At 39.5% G+C, this 25,557-nt stretch overlaps 1 protein-coding gene across 3 annotated transcripts in view; it reads left to right on the top strand.

The window, feature by feature from the left end:
* The window catches only part of Arhgap18 (Rho GTPase activating protein 18), a 202,462-nt gene that overhangs the window by 154,457 nt on the left and 22,448 nt on the right, over positions 1–25,557 (top strand). For all 3 annotated transcript variants that reach the window (XM_076927976.1, XM_076927975.1, XM_076927974.1), the window contains exons 6-12: positions 2,886–3,051; positions 5,341–5,432; positions 9,875–9,952; positions 12,102–12,261; positions 13,896–13,978; positions 20,851–21,057; positions 22,727–22,867. In XM_076927976.1, coding sequence (XP_076784091.1) covers positions 2,886–3,051; positions 5,341–5,432; positions 9,875–9,952; positions 12,102–12,261; positions 13,896–13,978; positions 20,851–21,057; positions 22,727–22,867 — 927 coding nt within the window. The remainder of the gene's footprint in view (positions 1–2,885; positions 3,052–5,340; positions 5,433–9,874; positions 9,953–12,101; positions 12,262–13,895; positions 13,979–20,850; positions 21,058–22,726; positions 22,868–25,557) is intronic.

Below are 25,557 nucleotides of genomic sequence, written 5' to 3'. Positions count from 1 at the left end.
AGCTACCAGAGGGGAGGCTCTAATTAAACAAAATAAAGGTGTTAGTGATTTTTAAGTTGTCACCCAGAACAATGAAATAAAATATGGTTAATCTCCATTTGAGGGTCTTAGAAACGAAACTCCCATCTCTCATTTATTTTTTTCTTCCCACTTAATTTGTATTTGACTCTTTTGCTGATGGCGCTGCTGTTGTGGGGCAGTTATGTAATACCTCTGTTTATCCACCTTCTGCTGGTGCATGCTTACCTGGGAAACTCTCATCTGTCTTCCGAGAGCTCACTTTTCATCTCAGTTTTGCTGGACTCTGAACTCTTGTCGCTCAAATATTTGAAAGTGCCTTTTCGGGGATCAGTGTCATACTTGTGGTGCTGTCAATCGTCTCTGCCTTTGGTTTTCACCTGCATCCACCTGTTTATGTCTACAAGCATGGTATAGAAATGCTTTCTATGCACGGGCATGCGGTAGAGGTTCCACATGCCCTTAACCTGGTTGATGAAGTGACTATCTGCTGGTGCCGCGCTAAGCAGATATGTAAACAGATAGAACCTTAAGTTCCGATTTGTCTCTGCACTTCTCTTCCCCTGCAAGTAAACAGGCTTTGCGTAAGAGCTGCTCTCTGGTGATCTCATTTCTCCCTTCCTTTTTCAGGCAGCGCTAGGCAGTCTTTGTAAATTCTTTATGGGCTCACAGTGGACTCGCATTTCTTCTCTTAACATTTGCAGATCACATTTAATATCGGGGTGCAGCCCTTTGAAAACTCAGCTGCATGTCCAGCAGTGATACTTGCCAGTCATTCCTCGAAGGACCTGTGCGAGATAGATACTAGTTTTCAAATGTGTAAATCAGTTAGATGATGTAGCAATGATTTCCAGCTTGCAGCTGGAGTGGGAGTGGCTGATGAGAAAAGGAGTCAAGTTTGGTGTTACTGCTAAAGTCTAAGACATTCCCACCCCCTGCCATACCACAAAGCCAGCAAAAGAAGGGTCCAGATGGGGAGAACTACATCACCAATTTATGTTGTCCAGAAGCCCTAACAAACTTACGCATTCTCGAAATGTTTTCTTCTTTTAAAAAAGACATTATTAAAACATACATTATTCCAAAGGTAAGGCATTTTACTCTTACTGGAACTTCACTGTTTCCTCTTAGCCAAGGAACTGAACCATTCAGTCTACTACTACAACACACACACACACACACACACACACACACACACACGCACAAAATGACAGGAAACTTCATAAATATTTAAAACAGCTGCTATGAATTAAACATTGGGATAAAGAGCCAACTCCTTTATTAAGCACAGTGTTTAAATAAATAAATAAGCAAGCCTGTGACATATATTGCCAGGTAAATGAAATGTTTGTACTAATAACATTTCAGGTTTCTCTAAACATTTACCTTGGGTAATACTTTTATGTAATTATATTACATGGCTTATTAGATCCAAAGCAAGTGATTTTAGTGAAACACTTGGACCGTTGTTTTCTAAACGTGTAAATGGGTAGATAGAGTTGGTTCAGCCTGTCTGAAAGCAAAGCCATTAACAGAAGCACAGAGCCGGGTGTAAGAAAAATGCGGTGTGTTTTTTGTGGGTGCTGATGTGGCTCAGGGACAGGTGTTTGCCCAGCACTGCACTTAACAAATGAAAACTTAGGAACTGTGACAGATCATCAGGGAGTGCGGAGCATGGGAGTCGTGAATGCAGGGTACAGGGGCACACAGCCAATATCCTAGTCCTCGGCAGGTGGAGGCAGGGGGATTTTGAATGTGTGTTCTGTCTAGGCTGCAAGGAGATCCTGTCTCAAACCAGACAAACAAAAAACCAACAGAAGAACAACACTGGTTAGGTGGCTACACCGTGGTCATGCTTGTCTGGGTGTGTCTGCTTTCCTTCACTAGACTGGTAGAGCACCCTAAGCATGCTACGCCAAAGACTGGGCCTGGAGAGGTGATGAGAATGTAGTCCTGCTCTTGAGTGGCTTGCTCCATCAACTTAGACCATTCTTACATGCCTGGTGGATGTGGAGGTAGAACTGATCTTTTTTTTTTTTTTTTTTTTTTCAAAAGAACAGAATTTTTTTATGATCATTGTTTTATTTACTAAACACAGTGGGACTGCAATTTGTATTAAATATGGTAAAGAGATTTGTTTTTGTTTTATATCTTTTTTTTTATATTTAATGTGTTTAATGATAAAAGAGTGCTGAATCATTAGGAGCAAAAATATCGAGAAAGGCATACAAAACAGCAAAGTCACCGCTTATGGACCTGTGATCCTGGGTAGCATCTTGGCCTGAGTATGTCCAACAGTAAAGCAGTAGTAATAGCAGACACAACAATAGTTTGTTGTATTGACAGTTAAAACCTCACAGCAACGCCCTGAATGTGAGGACCTTCTCTTTCTCCTTTCCCTCTTTCTCTTTCTCATCCTAATTAACAGAAAGAGCAGTTCCTCAGTTACCCAATCCTATAGCTAGTCAATAACTGGACAATTGGTGACCTTCTGGCTCTAAAGTCCAGCCTGTCTCACTCTAATGGTGGCTAGCTTTTCTCTGTCGACCTTCTGGTTTTTAATGACAATTAAGAGCACATCACGCACGTTGAGGATACCTGGAACATCCTAAGTCCATCCTCAAGGACATGACTCTATTTATTATTATTTCAAGGACCTTCTATTTATTTTTGGCGGATTGTCTAACCTCTCTTCTTTGTGCATCCTCATTATGTTCCCTGCCTGACACCTGAGTATCATTTCTTGCCATAGTTAGAATGCTTTCTCCTTTAATTACAAAAGGGACAAGAAGGGATAGATGCTGATAACCTTTATCATTTTAATTAATTATTTTTTTTTTTTTTTTTTTTTTTTTTTTTTTTTTTAGAGTTTTAGACTGCCAAAAGATAAAACAGGTACAACGAGGATTGGAGACTTGGCACCCCAAGACATGAAGAAAGTTTGCCATCTATCCCTGATTGAACTCACTGCCCTGTATGATGTGTTGGGGGTGGAACTCAAGCAACAGAAGGCTGTGAAAATCAAAACCAGAGGTAAAGTTAGAGTTGCTTCCTACATAGCAAAAATCGACTTGGGTCTTGGGTGCTATTTTTTGGTGGTTCAATGGAACACCAACCAAATAAATTTGAGACTTGAGTATATCTGGAGTTCAAACAGAAAACATGCAACCAAAAATAATTAATTCCCAGAAAAGGGAATTGCAATTCAAGGAATTACCATGTTTATGGTTTCCTCTTTAGAAAACTTTATGCTTGGGAAAGAAGTTTGGGGTAATTCCTTTTTATTTTCAAGACCAAATCTTAGAAAATGGCTTTCAAGGGCTTGCTCTTGAATGGCTACTTTTGTTATTGTGTGATGAATCACATTCCCTGTGTTCAATCACCTTCTATTTTTTAAATGTAAGTTTTAGCTTCTTGTTATCGTGTGCTTATAATGTGCACGTGGGCGTGCTGGCACAGAGTATGCACCTGGAGGTCAGAGAACAATTCTAGTGAGTCAATTCTCCTTCCACTGTGGGTTCCAGGGATCGAACTCTGGGTTCCTGGCTTGCACGGCAAGCCCTTTGACCTGATAAGCATTGACCCTACACTCTATTGTTTAAAAGTTTTTGACCAAACGTTCTTCTCTCTGTAGAGGAAGCAATTGTGAAATGCAGTGCAGTACATTGCTTTTATTCTTCATGTGTCATCTCGATTTTGCCAGCAGCTTTCTTAATCTAATATAGCCACAGACTAATTCTGATAACACAATACGGTGCAGACACCTTTAGTCTTTGTTTCCTTTCTTGAACCTTTGTTCCCTTGGTCTGGAAATCCAGGTAATTTTCTACTGACAAAGCTTTTTCTGTTTAGGAATCCCTGCTCTCTAGTTTTAACCTTACAGGTGTCTCCTAAGGAGCCACTGGGAATGAGGATTATTAAGTTGCTATGGTAACATGAGCCCAGACAAGTTTGCACATGCTTTAAGTTGTAGAGATAGTTTCTCTGAAGGGAAGAAGTGTATCTTTCTTGTCTTTCCTGTGTGTCTCTGTCCAGAGAGACCATAAAGCCTCTGTTCTCTGCTCAGTTCTCTGGAGTATTTTAGCTTAAGGTTTTCAGTGGTGAATTTCTAAGTTCAGTGGCACTTCTGGTTTCCCCCGAATCCGTGTGAAGAATGAAGACTTCAAATGCTTCTGTCAAAACTCATTATGACGCGTTCTCCAATTATAAAGTAAAAATATAGTTTGAATATCTATGACTGCATGCCCAAGGTTTTAAAGACGTGTCTTGTTGTTTGTTTGTTTGTTTGTTTGTTTTATTTTCTTGTATGTTTTGGTTTTCTTATATGTTAGAGAGAGAAATGTTAAACTGTTTTTTAAAAAGCTGACACCCTTTAAATGAAAACCCAGGAAATTTGTAGTTTTTAAAAATACATATGATGCTCACCTAAGATACTTATACCCTGGGTGCTTTGGGTCCTTAAAAATGGTTCTCTGTGTGATGATCAGACAGAAAGGTTATTTTTTCAAATGGCTTCTCCATGTCCATGTCTGCCCTCATATCACAGGTGAGCCCCTTCTCCCCTTCCCCTGCCCATAGATGAATGTTATTTCTTGATTGTGTCAGTCCTAAAGGACAGAGCTCTTACATCTATGCTAACTCTCAGCCCAGAAGAAGGTTGTAGGTAGGAGTAATGCTCATTTAAAACGTAAGGCATAAGAGATGAGTTTAGAAAATATATAAATATTACCCATCTTTACACACACACACACACAAACACACACGGGGCGGGGGAGGGGGAGGCTTAATTTGTGCTCAAAGAATTTAAATGTAACAATGCCAGATACCGAAATGCTAGATATTTTTGGAAGCCACGTTTATAGAACAAGATGGTAAAATGAGCTGAATTCTCAAAAAGGAAATAATTATATGTAAGCGTATTAGGGAGCGTTCAATCAACGTCCATTCAGTAAAGGGAGGTGTTGATAACTGGTGTTTGATTATACACCAAAAATTTTAATTTGACTGCACCTCATCAACTGTTTGAATAGTTTACGTGTCCTGACAATAGTATGTTTGTCTGATGCACTAGTTTGCTCTCCCTAAGTACTTCAATGACTCTGCAGTCATTTGTTCAGATACCTATCCCTGCAGGATTGTTTTAGAGGATAGAGCCATGATTTGGCTGTTTTGACCTATGTCTACCCAGTGGCTTCGTGGTGTTCCCCCTTAGTATAATAATCTGATCAATAAATGACAATGTAAGAAATTTCACATTTTCAGTCTTTATTACTGTTTTATAGGTTGTGATGAAAGTGAAGAGCTTTTGTTTTCTTGTTGCAGACTCTGGTCTTTTTGGTATGCCTTTAACTCTATTGTTAGAACAAGATCAAAGAAAAGTGCCTGGAACGCGAATACCCTTGATCTTTCAAAAAGTAAGTAGGCCTGGACTGGCTGGCCAGGGCAACAAGACCATTCCTAGGCTGATAGTGGTGTTTTACACTCAGGCTGTAATGATATAGTTTTCCCGTTGGTAAGCTGTTTTATTTTATACTTTGATTTCTATTCAGGAAGCAAATTTGTTTCAAGGGCTCATAACTTTTATCTCATGGTGATGCTTTCTGTGATATCACTGTAACTATGATTACCTGGCGTCATTTTCCCTGTCCTGTATTAGCTGCTTTTGTGTAATTGAGATTTCGGCTCTATAATACATAGGAGCAGGAACTGTGGATAAATTCCTAGGGAATTGAATCTTCATGAATATTTCATGCGTGCATGTATTTCTCAAGCTTTCCGATTTGCAGGAGGGATGCCCAACTTAGTTTACCAGCGCCTACGTGCAGAGTAGGCAAAGAAACCATAAAGTAGAATTAAGAAAATGATTGCTAAACTATCAAGCTGCTTCTGAACTCACCACTCAGTTACTCAGAAAAGGATTATCTGCTGCAATAAAAAGAATTTCAGCTCAACCTCTGAGCCATCATTGTGCAGAACAGATTACATTTGATAACATCTAACAAAACACAGGAAGGAAGGAAGGAAGGAAGGAAGGAAGGAAGGAAGGAAGGAAGGAAGGAAGGCCAAATAGTCATGGACTATCCAAGCTCTAGATACTGTGCACCAGCCTCAGCATATAGGTTTCTGTAATTTCTAGGGACAGTAGAGATGGTTTTTGAGTTGGGTGAATCAGCCAATCCTAAGGCTCGGACTATTTGGTGCTCACTGTTCTTTTCCCTGTCAGTTACTACCCATGTTAAGCACTTGCTATCCCATCCTCTTGCCATTGTTTTTGTTATGTTCAAAGGATGGAGTTACAAAGATGGATTCTAACGCAGTATCTCTACTGTATCTGCTTCAGGTTAAATTCTGCAGAATCAATAGAAGTCTATGTCTCTATACCTATATGTATCTTGTATCTAACATGGCTTTTGATGAGTATTCTGTAGAGTTCTTCTATCATGGCCTGTTGAACCTGGATTTGTATTAATAGTTCATAACAGTTATTCAGATAAGATAAAGAATAGAGACTATATATTCCACTGCTTTTTTAATATTGAAAGTGGAGTTACTATAAAAATATAGATTCTAAAGCTATATCTCTGCAGTATTTTCCTTAGGTCAAGTTCTCTAGAATCAGTAGAACCTATACTTACACCTATACCCATGTCTCTGTCTATACCTATATCTATGTGGAAAGGTTTCTTCTAATGATTTTGTTCATGCAGTTAATGGGATCCAGCAAATCTGATATATGTGGAACAAGACACCATGAGAGCCACTTGAGCAAGAGTTGATGCTGCAGTCCTGAGGAAGAAAGTCTCTTTGCAAACCTCTTTGCTTTTGCATCTTCACCTGATGGGAGAAGGTTCACCATCCCACAGAGGGTGACCTGCATGCCTTAACCCATGTAATTCTTATGTTGGTCACTTCTAAACAGATACTGTCACTAAAGCCTCTAGACTAGTGTTTGACTGAACCTCTGTGCACTACAGTGCTAACCAGGCTGGTGTACACAGCTTCTTATAACATGGAGAAGTCTGTTGAAGTTAGGTTCACATTAAGCTCAGTGAAGCTTCCATCTGTATGCAGGAGCCCGATACTGTTTGTGGTCTCTCTCTCAAAAAAAAAAAAAAATTCTTTTCTCAATTTTCTTGAAATTTTGATTCAATTTAGTTAGTTCGTTTACCATTTTTTAAGACTTTAGAAACTCTGGCTGACTACTATTTTGAATTAGTATTTCAGTTTTATTCATATTAAAAATAAAGGGGCGATTAAAGAGTTGACTGCAAGGTAGCTTTCACCAGTTTGCGTTTGCTTTGTGTTTTAATGAATAAACCAGAGAGATGTGTTGGGAGAAGCATCTTTTGATTATTGGCCCATAGCTCATTGTTTGCCCTTCAACCTTGTAAAAGGGAAACACCTGATTTTTAGAAATGGTTCACTCCCAGACTCCAGAGTGTTCATCTTTAAGGTTGAAGGGACAATGTTCAATAGGTAACACTAATATCAGTTCATCTTTTACTTTCCTTGCTCTGCTTTTCCTTTCCTCCTTTATCCCGCAGAGGCAAACAATGGTTTGTTTTAACCAGGAACAGTGGTTCATTTTTTAGAAGCAAAATGTTCACTTTATGTAAAAAGCGCATTTTCTGATCAAAATTTCAAATCCAATGTCTTTGTTGTCCCAACAATCCCTCAAGTCAGTGTTGTGCCAAAAGAGACTGATTTTATTTCCATTTTATAATTCAAAACACACACACACACACACACACACACACACTTGAGAAATATGGAGCACCAAGTATGGACCACCCATATCAACAAATAGCACAATTACATATAGTTATTTTTGTTTATTTTAGGTCTGAAAAACTAAAAGAAAGCTGGACTATGTTTCCTGTTAATATAAAAGCTAATAATGTAGCTAATTAACAATATAGCTAAAATATGTGATTTTCAAAGTGAGAAACAGGAGAGACACATGGTTGGGATCCAGAACTAGAGACCACTAGGAAAAGATTCAAATACAGAATTCAGAAATGAATCTCAATTAGCTGTCTTGAAGCTTGTAATTTTCTTTTGTACTTCATGAAGGTAAAAAGTATAGATGGCTAAAAACTAACTATATTCAGCAACCTGCATTCAATTGGATGTTTTAATAAGACGTGCAAATATTTTATAAGGTAAAATAAAATGAAAATTGGTTGTACATGGAACATTTTAATATCTGGTATGAAATACTTTATTGAATGATGTCCTAATCTCAAATAATTCATAATTATTTTTACTTTGAGTTCCTCTGCACTAGTACTTGAAAAATGTGGTCTAGGAAAATTTGAATTTTAAAAATTGATGTACTTCTTTGACTGGTCAGTTGTGCCTCACCCAATAATGTATTCTTAGGAGAATTTGAGACTCTGAATCTCTCTATATCAGTGAGTTTCCTGGTCAAAATCGATTCCCTGACCAGGGCAAAATAGGTGGTTAGGGAAAAGTTACCAATACTTTTGGGTCCAGAAGCTGAGTTTGGTATACCTGATTTGAAACCTGTAGGGCAGAGGTCCAGAAGGCCAAGGCATGCTAGGCACTGTTCGTATCAGACACTTATGTGAAAGGTGAAACAGTGAGCTCTGTGTGGTCTGTGGAGTGTGATAAATCATTAACAGAGGGTGCCCTGAAGAAAACATTTGTTTTCAAATACTCTTCTGCACCCTGGGGGATTTCATGCTCAAGGTGAGCAGAGAACGTTTTGGAGGTGCAGGGGGGCCATGTCTGGGTTTCATAAGGCAGAAGACTTTTGAGAAAGGAGGATGGGCTGCAGGAAAGAAACACCTAATGCTAGTAATTGTCTTGTATTTATGAGGAGGAGGTGGAAAGTGATTTCCCTATATATGCAGAGGATGCTCTGTCCTTTGTGAGCTCCACCATGTAATGCCCAAGGGATGTGAGACCCAGGTTTCCCAACTGGAAGCTCCCTGACATGGCACACATCACTCATCTTCCTTACAGCTTTTTAACAATCTTCCTCTGTAATGTTTCCTAGTAGACTGATTTTATATAGTTTTTAATATTTACTCCATTTTAAAATTATGTGTATTTGCATGTGGGTATGTGCATCCGAATATAGATGTCCACAAGGAACAAAGACATCATGCTGATCCCCCTCCACCTGGAGTTACAGGCAATTATGAACCAACTATACAGTAGCTGAGATCTACTGTTGAGATCTACTGTTGGAGTCAGTACATACTCATAACCACTGAGGCATTTCTCCAGCCCCATGGCTGCTACATTTTCATTTTAAGTTATTTTAGTGGAGTCATTGAGCTAGATTCGTGCCCATTCATTGAGTGTTAGTATTCCTTAGAAGCCCTCTTTGAGAGCATTTTTCTTTAAGCTCGCCACCAGAAGCTTAGAATGAATATTAGCAACAGGTTTTTTTTTCATATAAAAATATTGTTTCCTGAAACAAATTAAATACTGTACATAAATGTGCCAATGCTGGAATTGCATGACATTTAGTTGATTGTACAATGCATGTTGCTGGAAAAAGCAGACTAGTGTTCTGAGTTGCTTTTACACAGTGAACATCTTTTCTCTGATCCTGTGGAGAGCCCCAGCTGTCATGTTAAATTATACATTTTTTTTTTTTTTTTTTTTTTTTACAAAGGAGAAAAAGACAAACCTTTTCAAATTACAACTCAGGTTTTTGTATGTATAGTTTTGAAGACGCCGGTCCCATACCACTCACGACCTCATCAAATCCAGTTTGCATGCCATCGGAATCAGCTTTCACGTAGTGCAATGGGGGACAGATGTTAAACTGTGTACCTGTTAACAAAGACCAAGATCAAAATGTTTCTTGGCTTATCCGCAGCTGCTTTCTCGCATTGAAGAAGGTGGTCTGGAAACTGAGGGCCTCCTACGGATACCAGGAGCAGCCATGAGAATCAAGGTAACTGGAATGAACGCTTCAGTTCTGTTAATGTGCAATTTTATTGCTTAATTACGCTTATGAATTTTAAAAGGCCAACTTAGCCTCCCCATCTCTTATTCTTGTTAGCAGAGGCGATAAAATAAAACAATAAAACGTCTGAACATCCAGTTTATCGTTTCCCGACAACCTCTTTCAGGTTGGCTATAAGTTTTTATTTTTCTAAATCCCCACATCACCTATTCTAATCCTGAGCGTGGATGAACATCATGACTCAGAAGGTAGTAGGGAATTGGGTGAGAAACACAGTCAAGATGAGGGACAGCCACTGAGTTTTGATTTTAAAAGGAAAGGGAGCACTTCAGGTGGGAGCCGATAAAGGCTCTTGACAAGAGCCACACAGTGGGACGACCTTGGCAGAAGAAACAGCTATGGGTAATTTCTACGAAGGGCAGTTAAGTGGATTCAACTGTGTCAACTGGTCCACCCAGTCTGTTTTCATAGGCCGGATCATGCTGCAGCCAGCCCCTTGTAAATGATTTACAGGTGATGTGCTGATGGGTGCTCTCCCTGCCCCTCTGAGTGTTTTATGCTCCTCTTTCATGCCTCTTTCTCTCATTTAGTGTTCATCTTTCTCTTTTCATTTCTTCTTTCTCCATTTTTTCTCCTCCTTTCTCTTTCCTCCTTTGCTTCTCTTTGACTCTACCCCCAATTTCTGAAGTATCATCCATGTTTCTCACCAATTACAAAAACGATTAGGCCCCAAATACACACACACACACACACACACACACACACACACACACACACACATGATTTTGTTAGGAGAAAACATGGTAAGTTTACTTTTTCAGGAGAGGATGTAGCTCAGTAGTGGAATACTTGAGGCATACGGTTCCATCCCCAGCACTGTAGCAAAACAAACCAAACAACCAAACAACAACAACAACAAAAAAAAACCCCACAAACCATCCTTTGAGAAAGTGGCTCCAATAATAGAAACTTGGAAGTATTTCTGACACAATAGGTCTTATGCCACATTTAAGATGAATCTTGAGAAATAGAACTTGTAGAGTGAAAAATTATAAAGGCCATCTTATCAAATATGTGTAAATTTTTCGCCTTAGACCTTGGGCAGAAAAGCACCTGCCAGCAGGTTTGGGTCCATCTAATTAGTTACAGAGGAGGGGGGAGTTACAGTACAAAGGCCTGTTAAGAACATCCCAGAAACTGACTGGCCAAGGGAAGAACTACACCCTGCCCCATGGTACGGCCTACTAGTGTTCAAAAAAGGTAAAACAACCAATCCTGTGCACCCACGCGAAAGTTCGATTTTTCCCTACCCCGCCCATATATAAGCGCTATGCCCCTGAGCCTCGAGGTCAGTCCCTCTATCCCCTATGTGAGATATGGGGATATGGGCTGGCCCAGAGCTCTGATATAATAAACCACCTCATGTATTTTACAGCAAGACGGTCTCTCGTGTGTCCTTTGGGTGCGTGTTATCCTGAGACTTAAGTGGACCCCTTTTTGGGGAGTCCCGGACCTTTCAAACTCACAAACTAACTTGATTTAGTAGCAGTAGTAGGTTAGACACTTCTCATAGAGTGCCTGAACTGAAGGACCTCAGCTTCCTCCTGCATGGACTGGCAGTGTTAACTTGAGCTGACAGCAGAACAGTGGTACAGGGATTGCAGGTATCTTTATATATATTTTTTTTGACTCCTTATCTACAGGATTTAGCTTTACATTTCTCAGAGATAACAAATTAGAGGTAAAGTCTGTGTAAGATTTGGATTTGTGCATTTTGTTATGTAATACGCCTCTAAAAAGCTTTAAAAACATTGAATTGTAAATGTTGTTTTTTAAATGACAAACGGTAGCATCTAGGTTATGCGCTGAGGGGAAAGTGATTTTAACTGATGTTTTAATTAAACCTTTGCTAATTAAAGTGTTTAAAATTTTTTCTTAACCTTGGGTAAAATCTCTTCGTGTAAAGGACAATCAGAGTTGGAATGGCATTTTTGCATGTAACAGAAAAACATTGACTTTTACTATTTATTATTACTCTTTACAGATTAGAAATCTTGTGAGGTGACAAACATATCACACTCTCAATAGGGAACAAATGTGCTTACTGATAGTTTCTCTCTCCCTTTGTGTCATTCAGAATCTTTGCCAAGAACTAGAAGTGAAATTTTATGAGGGGACTTTCAACTGGGAAAGCGTCAAGCAGCACGATGCTGCCAGCCTGCTGAAGCTCTTTCTGAGAGAGCTGCCCCAGCCACTGCTGAGCACGGAGTATCTCAAAGCCTTCCAGGCTGTCCAGAGTAAGTGGTTTCTACCTGGAAGTAGCCTGGGAGTGAGTTCCATCCACATTGTCTCAGTGACAACTGTCATCAGAAGGTACCACGCTACCAGACATCTTTGCTTAGACACGTTGATTCACGGATGTCAAGGGTTGCACAGATGCTACATACTATTTTCCTTTCATTCATATACATGTTTAAGTCAACATAACAGAATATCATCTCCAAATGAAGGCTAGTTGTGTGGCCTTTAAGAACACAATATATCTAGAGTTAAGACCTGGAAACTTCCAGTTTCTCCCTTACTAGTATGAGTCATAGAGATCTCTGTTGTGGTTTTCTTGCCAAGTGTTGAAAACAACGCACAGTGGAGAAGCTATGGATTAGTACTTACTATAAAAACACAAAGAGATTTAGTATCTATGTCCACTTCCTGAGAATGTAAATCTGGAATTGTATAGGAGGATGGGACCCTAGTGCTTTGTTAGCTCATTGGTAAAGGGCTGCACGATTCTGGTATTTGGCCATTTTCTGGTCCTGGAAAACTCCAAAGTAAAATAAATGATAAATCTTGATACCTTTCCAGGGAAGGAATATGGAGATCTTACAAGGTTTATATGGTGGTAGGGTTGCCTCAGTTACTCCTAGGGACCATCAGGATAGGAAACGGTACAGTAATGATGTTCAAGTAATTTTATCTTTAACTTCCAAACTAGGACACTTTGTGAGTGTGTGAGATCATTATTAACAATGACAGAGAGATATAGTGCCCACTAGCACCATCACACGCTAGACTTTAGGTGTGCAATTTTGGGTTAAGAGTCTAAGTTATCTTATATCATAACTTTTCCCCTCAAAATATCTAAAGAACATAAGAACACTGCTATTTAAAGTACTTGTTTAGTTTCTTCTTTAAGCAAAAACAAAACAAAACAAAAAAACCCCACAAAACAAAAAAATTTTAAAAATGCACACCTTTTATTAAAAAATATTTTTAATAATTAAACTCCACTATTTAGAATGCATACCCTGGATATATGGACCAAATTGTTGCTGGCTGACAAAGTGGTCCCAATGGGATTTTAAATCCCTGTGGATAGTAGGCACCAAAGATAATGGCATAAACTTCTAGAACCTTCACTTGCTGTTTGGTTTCTCATTCATCCCATAAGCATTTATTGGGCACTTACTGTGTTCCAGGCCGGCCCTGATTTGCCTATGCCTATCAAAATGGATAGACTCGTGTTTTGTTCCCTTAACATTTAAAAGAAACAAACCTCAGTGCTCAGGAAGCCCTGTGGGTAGCATCTCGTGGGCAGTCTGATCTTCTCTATGTTTCCATCGGAGGGTAATTACCACATGGAAGTTAGAATTATTTCCAAATCACTGTTGTATGTCTGCAAACATAAGGCCGCTCGTCATGTAATCACAGTTGGAAGCTAGCATCCTAGGACTGAGGGTGCTCTGAGCAGCTGCTTGCTCTGATCTCCAGCAAATACTCCCAGTGAGGCTGGCTGCTCAGTCATGGTGTCTAGCATTTCACTGGAATGTTTACACCAAATAAGGGTTTTTTTTTTTTTCCCTTCAAAAATAAAAAAAAAAAAAAGAAAGAAAGTGTTCCCTAAAGTTTTCATATTTCTTTGATCTATCTACAGATCTTCCAACCAAAAAGGAACAATTGCAGGCTTTGAACCTCCTTGTCATTCTTCTACCTGATGCAAACAGAGACACACTGAAGGTCAGCTTCTGAATTTACACTAAATATCCCTTTGGTTTCTCATTATTTGTGGAAACACAGTATGGTGCTTATTTTGGCAATAGCAATTTTCGTCTGAAATCAAAAAGTATGTTTTTAAGGGCAGATACTGAGGGGTAGCCTTTCACTTAATTTGCTCGGTTGCTAATTTTATCAATGTTACTAAGGGTTTTAAGAGGATTTATTTTTATGTGTATGTGTATGAGGGTTTATTTATGTGTATGTATGTGTGCATGTGTTTGTCTGTCTGTCTTCTTGTCTGCTTCAGTGTGTGTGCAGGTGCCCGTAGTAGCTAGAAGGCATGAGATCTCCTGGCCCTGGAGGTCTATGTGCTTCTGAGCCTCTCCATGTGGATGCTGGGAGTTGAATGTTGGTTCCCTGCAATAAGAAGTGCTTTTTGCCACTTAGCCTCCTCTCCAGCACCCAAGTTGTTTTGTTTTGCAGCTTTTGTAATTTTTTTTTTTTAATCTCAGCACACAGGAGGCTAAGAAAGGAAGGTGCCAAGTTTGAGGCCAGCCTTGGCACATATACATAGTGAGGCCCTGACTTCAAAAATAAAATGAAGGTTTATCATGTAGTCATAAGGGTTTAGTTATAAACTCAAAAAAAAAAAAAAAGATAGTAAAAAATTCAGAAGCTGTGTTAACCTTATTGTGTAACTACATTGAGTGTGTGTGTGTGTGTATGTGTGTATGGGGTGTGGGTGTATGGGGTGTGTGTGGTGACTTTACCTTTTTGTCTTCCACATTTCTTTCTGTTTATAATGAATTTTCACTTGAAGAAATTTTAAAGAAACAAACAAACCAACCAGTTGTTAAGTCTTTTTTTTTTTTTCTTTCTTTCTTTCTTTTTTGGTTTTTCGAGACAGGGTTTCTCTGTGTAGTCCTGGCTGTCTTGGAACTCACTCTGTAGACCAGGCTGGGCTCGAACTCAGAAATCCGCCTGCCTCTGCCTCCCAAGTGCTGGGCTTAAAGGCGTGCGCCACCACTGCCCTGCCAGTTGTTAAGTCTTGAAACTTTTTTTTCCCTGCAACTTGTTAAAATTCCCTAATGGTTGGGGCTGTGACGTGGTCAATAGAGTGCCTACTTAGCATATAACCTTATATAGCAAGTGTATCCAAGGTCCTTCATACACCAAGAGCACACATGGCCACATGTCTATAATCTTAGCACTCAATATCAGGAGGGCCCCAAGCTGTAAGGTCAGCCTTAGCTAAGTAGCAAGTTTGAGGTTAGCTGAGAAAACATGATCTCCTGTCTCCAAAGAGAGGGAACAAAAAAAAAACCTGCACTGACCGTGACTTGGGTGACAGCTTTTGACAGCTACAAGATGGATGGATCCTCTCCTTTACTTGATGATGCACTTTGTGAACACAACAGCAAACACAGAATGTCCACCTCAGGAGAACTTCCAAAGACTTGCTCCTTCACTCAGAAGCAAATTCGTGCTTCAGATTGTCAGTACAATTTCAGAAGGCAGCTTTGGGTTTGGTTTTGAGACGTGCCAACCCTGGAGCAATTTATTTCAGACTTGGTAGTGAAAAGGCAATGTAGGAGTGTGCAGACTATGGCTCATGTTGGTCTAGGATAAAGTTGGGCCAACCATGTTCTCGACAGAGTCTCCAACACAGAAAGGGGAGGAACATGCTTTTCTCACATGTTGAAGCGTTTGCTTTCGTGATAGGCCCATGAGAATGAGCTTTGTAAGAGAGCTTGAAAGATCAGTGAGTTCAAATCGACCCTCACCTCTTGAGACCAGTTACAGGAAACGCCTTCCATTGTGGTCCCTAGTGAGCAATGTGGCTCTAGAGCCTTTCTTTGAATTGGCCTTTCAAGTCTAGGTATATTCTTTTATTATTCTGCTTATATATGGTGTGTGTATGTGGCTAGCTAAACATTTTTGTGTGGTTTGGGTGAAAGGGTAAGTTTATGACTAAATATGAACATGCTATTTAGTGAAATTTTGAGATACAGTCTAGTGACTTTACTTATTTAGCTGGTGTTGATGAGACTTTCAAACTAGCCTATTAATAGAAGCATCATTAAAGTATGAGACAGACTGTATGTTTATGAACCATGGATAATATCCACGGAGGAGAAACTGTTGAGGTGTAACTTGGGGAAGCTAATGTGAGCTCCTTCTCCTTATCTGTTCCTGCCCCACTCCTTAGGTTGCCATCTTATTTGTGAAAAATAAGCCAAGGGTGAAGCTGAGGGTTTGGTCAGGGTGGGACAGTACAGTCTTGTGGAGCTCGACTATGACAGAAGCCATTGGGAAAACTACTGCAACCTTGCTTTTCTTTTGGGTTATCACCCATTGGATCAATGAGCTGTATTTATCTTTGACTTGGAACAATATTTATATTCAACAGGATTTATTTATATTCACCAAGAAAGGGCCTATATTAATACAGTTACCCACAGTTATACCTCGTATAGTTATAAGGGTTTTTTTTAAAGATTATTTTTTATTTTTTAAGTGTGTGTTTGTGTGTGTGTACATGTACATATGTACGTGTACATAAATGCGTGTATGCATGCGTACATATATGTAGTACTTTTGGGGTCCAGAAGAGAGCATCAGAGCTGAAATTCCAGGCATCTATGAGCTGTCAACATGGGTACTAGGTACTGAACTCAGGTTTACAAGAACAAGGACTGCTCTTAAACATTGAGCTACCTGCCCAGCCTCCCCAACCCCCTTTAAAAGGTTTTAAATTTTTTTGTTTCTTTTATTTTATGAGGGGTCTTAAGTATGAGTATCTGCAGAGTCCAGAAGAGGGCTTGAGTTACAAGTGGCTGTGAGCCACCCCACACTGGTGCTAGGAATTGAACTCTGGTCCCTCCTCAAGAACTCATTTCTTAACTGCTGAACCATCTCTCTGCCTCCCTCTTTTGAAATTGATTTTGTTTCATTTTAAAACTTGACTATGTATGTTGTCACATTCCTTGAAGACTAGAAGAACAATATTTCCATTTTACGTAGGAATAAATTTTTTAAGGAGCTACTGAAAACAAACCATTAAGTATTCATAGCTAAGGAGTAGCTACCGTCCTGGGCCTCAGGCCTCAAGTGTAGGTTTACAGGGAGTCAGATCTCTCACCGGGCTCTCAGTATTGTTTGTAATAGCTTAAAACACTGCATTGCTCATATGCATGAAACTACTGTTACTATTTCAAGGACTGAGCCAACATCTTACTAACTAGCCTTCTCTTTTTTTTCCCTTCCTCTCTCCCACTTCCTCTCTCTGGCATTCCTCTAGTATTATTTTGAACAATCTTATTGCATATGCACACCACGATTAAAATAATTATCTAATCTTTGTAATTTATGCTCATAAAGAAAGAGATACACTTGGTCCCTGAGAAACCATTCTAGTCTCTGAGGGACAGAATTAAATATTTTTTTTTCTCCTAAACTTCAATTAATCTTTTGTCCTCATTTGTGAACATGTTGCTTCAATCCAACACGGTGCTTGGATTACAAGTTAGCTTTCTGAGCACTGTCGCAGATATTAGATACATAAATTTTGCTGTTAGGTCTTAAAGCCTTTGGTTTTAGCTTGATTCAAATGTCTGAAGTCTGTACTGCAACTAAACCTGACGCAGGTCATCCTCTTAGCATTGGAATCTAGTCTTGGTTTTTGTTTTTGGTTTCTGCCCTGAAATCTTGTTTTTTTTTTTTTTTTTTAAAAAAAAAAAAAAAGGGGGGGGGGGCAGTATTATCTGGTTCCTTCCGTTTTGGTCTAGCCTATTTAGGTTAGCTAACAAAATGTGGTTGTGTGCATAGTTAAGAGTCCAGAAACAAGCCAGGCGGTGGTGGCGCACGCCTTTAATCCCAGCACTTGGGAGGCAGAGACAGGCGGATTTCTGAGTTTGAGGCCAGCCTGGTCTACAGAGTGAGTTCCAAGACAGCCAGGGCTATACAGAGAAACCCTGTCTTGAAAAACCAAAAAAAAAAAAAAGAGAGTCCAGAGTCCAGAAACAGAAGTCATAGAGACCTGTAATTAAGTTCCTCCTGCAGTTTTTCCTGGTCATGCACCCTTTAGTGATATCCTTTAAAACAGAATTTTCTCCTGTGGACACTGGAGTGGCCATAGTACCTGCCTCCTGTAAGGCTCAAAGCAATGTTCTTCAACACATACCTAGCATGCCGCTGCCTTCACAGAGAGCCTTAAAGGCTGTGCAGCTAATGTTACTCTGGAGAAAATCAATTCAAAAGAAAAGACAAAAGGAACCTCCTGCCTTGACAGAGGAGGGGGACAGAGCTGTGGCGGCTGATGGCTGACAGTATGTGATGGACATGGAACTAAGAACATGATGTTGAGTGAGGCCTAACTGGTCCTCAGAGGTCTAGTTCATCAAGTCCATCAGTTTTTTAAAACCTCTTTTTTTTTTTTTCCTTTCCAATCACAAAGGCTCTATAATCCCCTCGTGCAAATGAAACCGAGGCAGAGGGTGCTCGCTCAAGGACATCCTATTCCTTTTTTCCTTTTCCTCCCCTTTATTTTCATTTTCTTTACTATCCTTTACCCTCCACCTCTCTCCCTCCCCCCTTCTTTCCTTTTTCCTTTCCTCCCTCCTTCCTTGAGGTGAAATAATTACCACTTTCTGAAAACTGGGAATGTTTATATGTTATTTGAAACTGTTTTCTAGAGCTCTGCAGCTCCTATAGGCTGAGGGCTGGATCCACACACGTCTGTCTGCCATGCCAGACACACTCTCTGCCCTAACTGCCCAGTGCTATAGCCTCCTGAGAAGTATACACCATTTAGGGCTTTGTCAGTCTGTCTCAGGAGCTTTGCTGGCAGTCTGTTGGATACAGATAGAGGATTGTGGTTATGCATAGCTCACATGCACAGGGCAAGTGCTTGTGTGTGTGTGTATGTGTGGGTGCCTGTGTAGGCCAGAGGTCAACCTTGGGTGTTATTCTAAGGAGCTGAACACCTTGGTTTTTGAGAGATGGCCTCTCACTGACATCTAAACATCACTGGATTCCGCTAGGCAGGTTGTTGAATAAGCCTGTTTCTGCCTCTTCAAACCCACTGATTAACCCAACTTTTTACATGGGTCCGAGGAACTGAACTTGGGTCTGCATGCTTGCATAGCCAGTACTTGACCATCTGAGTCCTCAGTCGCCCTGACTGCTTAGATTTATTTATTTATTTATTTATTTATTTATTTATTTATGTGTTTATGTGTGGGGGTGCATTGTGTTGGAACATGTGTAAAGGTTACACAGCAGCTTCTCTGAGTGGGTTATCTCCTTCTGCCACGTGGGTTCTGATGACTGACCTCAGGTTGACGAGCTTGAAGTCAAATCTTCTTACCTTATGAGGTATATCACAAGTCAGGCTCCCTTTAAAATTTTTCCTTCCTCACTATAAACAACACTTTTATTATTCAAACAATTCTGTTTGATTCTTTGATAATTAAGATAATTAACTATTTTATTAATATTTTTATAATTCCATTCAATTTCTATGTGTGCTTTTTTTTCAGCTCCTTAACTCCTCTCAGATCTACCCTCACCTCCCTCCCCACCCAAGTTCATATCATTTTCCCCTCATTTAAGACCACTGTATCTGGTGTGTGTAGCCCACATACTCACGGGAGTGGGGACAGTTCTGTATCTCCTTCCAGGTGCTGTCAAATGCCAGAAGCCGATTTGTTAGACATGTGACATTGCACTCCTTCTACTTCTCCATGAGTGAGCTTTGACTGGCTTGTGCTTGTGGAGGTATCACTCACTCTGTCATATGTACTGCGAGGTCATATGTGCAGCTCCATGGCTGTGGCCGGTAAACACTATCTTATTGTAGTCACCTGGCACCTGGCTTTTACAGTTTCTCCATCCCTCAGCCTTGAGCAGACGCCCTGTGATACAGATACACAGCATTTAGGGCTCAGCCTTCTGTAGTCCCCTCTGCTCTACAACTCAGCCAGTTACGGGTCTCTGTTTAATTGCCAATCTCAAGAATAAGCTTTTCTGATGAGGCTTAAGAGTGGTACTAGTCTATGGAAATAGTAGTAAATCATAAAGAGTTGGTCCAATACGTTTTTGATTTAGCACAATAATAGTAGTAGGTACTTCACTACAGTCTATGATCTGTGTAGCCACACGTCCTGTCCCAGATAATGGAGACAAGTGTGGTTTCTTTCTTGTGAGTAATCAGAAAGTGTTTGGTTGCTGCCATGGCATTTGTGCATCTAAGTACTCCAATGGGCACATCTGGCCAGGCTAGTCACTACTGTAGTTCACAGCTGGATAGAATTGATGTCTACCTTTCTCTTCCGGTTGCACATATAGCAGCTTCCAGCACCATGAAATCTAGCAGGTGGGGATGAAGCTTTGAGGTCACTACTATCTTGATGTTTCCATGTGTGGTGTCTCAAGTGACACCACATGTGATTTCTCACGTATGTGGTGTCTCAAGAAGTGTCTTTATATTGTTAAATTCTGAAGGATAATCAAGAGCAATGGAAATAACTATTGACCAACAACTCCAAAACAGGTAGTTTATCCCTGGTCCTGGGCTTTTCATTTGGTATCCTGTGGTGGTCAATAGGGGTGCTGTCCCCTTCAAGGTAATTCCATTTAAACTGTCAGGAATATATTTTAAGAAGTTATGTAATAGGTGGTTTCCATATGACTTTTTCCAGGCCTTTTAGAGTTAAATATACTCTGAATAAAATTTAAATATAAATTTAAATAAATTTATAAATTTATAAAATTTAAATATAAATATAAAATATAAATATAAATATTTTAAATGACATAAAAATCCTGTATAATACAGCATCTTAACCGCCTAGGTCCATGTGTGACAGAAATCTTGGTCATCTTTGTTTTAGGCCTTGCTTGAATTTCTCCAAAGAGTCATAGATAACAAAGAGAAGAACAAGATGACAGCTGTGAATGTGGCAATGGTCATGGCCCCAAATCTCTTCATGTGCCATGCGCTGGGCTTGAAGTCCAGTGACCAGCGAGAATTTGAAATGGCAGCTGGGACAGCAAATGTCATGCACTTATTGATTAGGTACCAGAAACTTCTATGGACAGTAAGTAAATGTTTTTAACTTAATTTTTTACATCAGTGTACAAAGTATTGGGTTTCATAGTGACAACTAAATGCATATGTGCCATTAGACATTTTTGTCCTTACTGCCTGCATTCCTTCTGGCAAATTCTCTTCCTACCCTCCAAGTGGTAGTCTCTTTTTATCTTTTTATTATATGTTTTCCATAACGCTCTTCTCATATACTTTAGGATCTCTGTCTCTTCTCCCAACATTCCTTTCCTAAGACACATGGACACATACACACATATTTGTATATACACAGCACTTTAGATCTAGGTGCTTCCCACCAGAAAAACATGAGGAGTTTGTTCTAAAATTGTAATAATGGTCATGTAATTTCCTAGCATAACTGGTCATAGTAATCATGAAAATAACTTTATGAAGGTGACATATTAAAAAGCAATATTCTCTTTTGTCTTAATGGCTTAAAAATACACTGTATGTGCACTTGTGAGCACAGGAGGTAAGGAAGGCATTGTGAATTTCTAGTTTTAAAATCATAAAATTAGATCAAGAGAGTGTGCCTGTCACACTCTTTCTTCTGTAGTTCCAGCAGCCACTTCCCCTGGCCTGGTGTTCAGGCTGCCATATTTTAACACTGTCTTGGCTTCTCCTCCTTCCCTTTTCTTCCTGAGAACTGTTATTTAAAGGGCCACACACATTCTGCATCCTGATTGCTGAGGTCTTAAGCTCGGTTTCCTACCTTACTCTGAGGTGGGTCTTAAGTTTTGACAGATAATCAACATGCATGTTGATAAGAGATTTGATTATAGTCTCATTTTCAGTGAATTTTTTTTTTTTTTTTGCAGTGAGAGTCCTTCTTATAAGCATTTAGAAAAATGAGATAAAGAAATCTCAAACCAAATTATATTTACCATTTTAATCTTTAATGTGAGCTTCTACTAATCTTTATATTTTGAAAAAAATATAACGATACTCCCCAGATTCTCAAGGCTTTTTATATTCTATCAAAAGGCAAACGATACAGGTTATTTTAAATATATTGGTGCTCAGTTATCATGTCTGCATCTTTTAAGAACCACATTATTTTACAGCTACGTTGTAATGACCCTAAATTTGGATATTAATAGATTTGGATATTAATAAAATTTCTAAGAATAAGTTTTCCCTTATCGTTAGAAATATAGTATGTCTTTAGGAGAACCTATAACAAGTTTTGGCTTTTGTTGATGGGTGAACTTCTTTATTCTCCGACAGCACAGGCCATGTGGTTTGTTGGAAGGGACTTGCAGGTTAGATCGTGCATAGGAGCTGGGGGGAGGTGGTTGCTAAGGAACAGTTGCAGAGGTGCTGGCCTCCAAAGGTCTCCTCAGAGAATCTCTTCCTGTGTTGACATCCATGGTGTGGGGAGGCCAGTATGTCCTTGAACTTCACAAAGTCCCTTTTGGAACCTTGCACAGTGGGTGGTAAATTATCCCAAGTAGATGCCCTGTTCCTGGTCTAAGAGGGTTCATGGTTCATTTCTTTTCATAGTTAATGAATGCTACATTTAAATGACTTAGTCTTCAGAAACAGAACCTTTAATCCTCTTGAAATTAAAAACATGAAAAAAATTAAAGTATTTAGTTTTAAAAGGTCGGGTGTCTTTTTTTCCCCCAAGCTGAAGATTTTTTTTTTTTTCTTTACAGATCCCTAAATTTATTGTAAACCAAGTGAGGAAGCAGAATACTGAGAATCAAAAGAAGGAAAGGAAAGCCATGAAGAAACTGCTGAAGAAAATGGCTTATGACCGGGAAAAACATGAAAAGCAAGATAAAACTGCAAATGGTGTAAGCAAATCCTGAGGGTTCATAGTTATTGCGACTTAAGTCCTTCCATTGTATGGCACTCTCCTGTTCACCGGGCCTCAGTAATAATATAAGTGAAAGAGACCAGTTTCTTTTCTTTTAATGATCAATATTGAAAGTTGGTCAGGTGTTAGGGTTCAGTGTGTGGTTTAGTAATGGTGAACGAAGAAATAATGTCAAGAGAAGACTACCTGCAATGTTCCATATAGGAGCACACACACACACACACACACACACACACACACACACACACACACACCTTTTGTATAGTTCAGATGCTCACTGATTTTATGACATATACTGAGTGAAACTTCTCTGCATTCCGCTAAGCTTCAGCCATAAGAATTCACACAGAGACTTGACTGGATTGGGCATATCTTGAGGCTGAAGATCAATCCTAGACCCATGGAAAGTATTTAAGCTTTGTAATTCAGTCAGAATAATTTTAATTTACATGGTAGAGAAGAAAATGAAGATAAAAGATCCATTATTTACAAACTAGTGTACTGATATATTAAGAATCATTTTTACGATAATGAAATATGCATGAAAATATATTTATGATTTGAGTTCACAAAGCTCTGGTGTTCACAGCTCTCAGAATGAGGGAGAGGCCTTCTATTGTTCTTAAGGGAAAACACCCCTCGCCCCAAGTGAAGGTGCTCAGTTATATGCTGACATCTTGTGGAAAACCAGGAAAATGCAGTCATCAGCCTTTGTCCAATTTTTCTCCTATGGTCTGCTGGGGTAGGGGGTGGGGTCCCAAAATATATTTTTGGCTTAAACTTATTTGTAGCTCTCTCTCACAAATAATACTTTCTTAGAGATGTAAAACTGTTTTAAAAGTCAACTGTAAGTATCTCTAAAAGATACAAAAGAGAAGTAAGTGAAATTATCAATATTGCTTATAGTTGTTTTAGAGCTTAATTTTAAATAGGACTAGAAAGTATTTGATACAGGCAATTTTTCTTTCACTTTGGAATGCTCTGTTACCTCAAACTCAACGTGAAGAGGTCACTGGCCTTGTAGTCCTGGCTGTTCAAATTAAGTGAGGCCAAATTGATCTTTCCTTTTCTGAAAAAAAAAAAAAAAAATCAGATATTTAGCAAAATGTTCTTGATCCAAGATACCAAGTCTTAATCCCCCATTAGATATTTAAAGAGACACAAAGCTGGGTGCTTGCCTTCCCTCCTTATATAGAAGTGTGTAGCTCAGACTAACTTGTGTGTGTGTGTGTGTGCATCTGTGTGTGTTTGTGTGTGTGATGGAAGCCTGCCCCAGATACTGTATACTAGGAAGCAGAAAGTAGACATTAGGAGGCTTCAGATGGGCTTAAATTTAGTTGTGAGAGCAGTCATATCTGCTAGAAGAAAGAGGCATGGACCACAAAGGGTGTTCCTAGGGTCACAGCTCCACCCTTGGAGCCCAGTTTGGCCTATCCTTTAGAAGAAGCACGGGAGGGAAGAGGGAAGGAAGGAGGTCATGAGAGAGAAAATATAAATATGTAATCATGTAGGAGGCCCAACTATGGTTCAGGATGGCCTGAAACTCACAAATAATAGACAAATTGGAACTTCTGATCATCCTGTCTCAAGCCCAGAGAGTTATATTGCAGATGAACACTGCCATGCTTGGCTTCCATGCAGTGCCCAGTGGATTTGTACATGCTAATCACACTACCACTGAGCGGTACCCCCGCACTCCCCTTTAGTGTTAATACAAAATATTGTGAATATATATATATATATCAAACAAAGTGTTTATCTCATTGAGTTTACCATCTTACCTGCAGCAATTTTCTTGATGAATACATGTATCATAATTTCATCTTACCTCTCAATCCTCTCCAATCCATGGTACCTAGGGAATCCATTTATACTGATTAGCATGGATCAAAACTAACCATTTCAATTTCCTTCAGCTACAAAAGTAAAGAGGAGCAGGGAACTAAGAATTGAGTCTCCCTGTGTAGCCCCAGCTGACCTGATGCTCCTTATGCAAATAAAGTTGACTTGAGACATACAGACATATACCTGCCTCTGCCTCCAGAGTTATGGAATTAAAGGCATATGCCACCATACCTGGCTTAAAAATATTTTAAAAAGAATGATAGAGAGAGAGAGAGAGAGAGAGAGAGAGAGAGAGAGAGAGAGAGAGAGAGAGAGGTAGGTCAAGCAAAAGAATTTGGAGAGGAGCCTCTTGCCATCTTACCTTAGCTTGGGTGTTATTCATTGTAAAAGGTATGATGGAAGTTTGAACGATGTGTCTGTCTCAGGAAGCTCATTCTGGGCAGAGGGAAGAGTCTAGCAAGTCATAAGGCAAGAACTTGCTTGGGGCATTTGAGCACTAGCATAGTGTGAACGTGCTAGTAGGACACCAGCTTGCCAGCAGGGTGGTAGAAGGTCACATGGGCAGTGGGCATAGATCACATAGAACCTTGGAATTTGAAATTAGTCCAAGCACAAATTGAAGCCATTGCAAGATTTTGAGTAAAGGCATAAATATGTATGGTACTTCAAAGTAGGAGGAGGTCCTTAGATCCAAGGTAAGGGGCAGCTGTGTTAGTATCAGTAGAGAAGTAGTTGGATTCCTGGTTTGTTTTAAAGTTAGAGTCATTTGGATTCATTACTTGAAGATGAGATATGAGATGTAAAAGAACGAAAGAAAGAGCA

This window comes from Arvicanthis niloticus, chromosome 30, assembly GCF_011762505.2.
Source record: "Arvicanthis niloticus isolate mArvNil1 chromosome 30, mArvNil1.pat.X, whole genome shotgun sequence".
In the NCBI taxonomy this organism is placed as follows: domain Eukaryota; kingdom Metazoa; phylum Chordata; class Mammalia; order Rodentia; family Muridae; genus Arvicanthis; species Arvicanthis niloticus.
The sequence above is the reverse complement of the archived record's forward strand: the minus strand, read 5'-3'. Positions and strand labels throughout refer to the sequence as shown.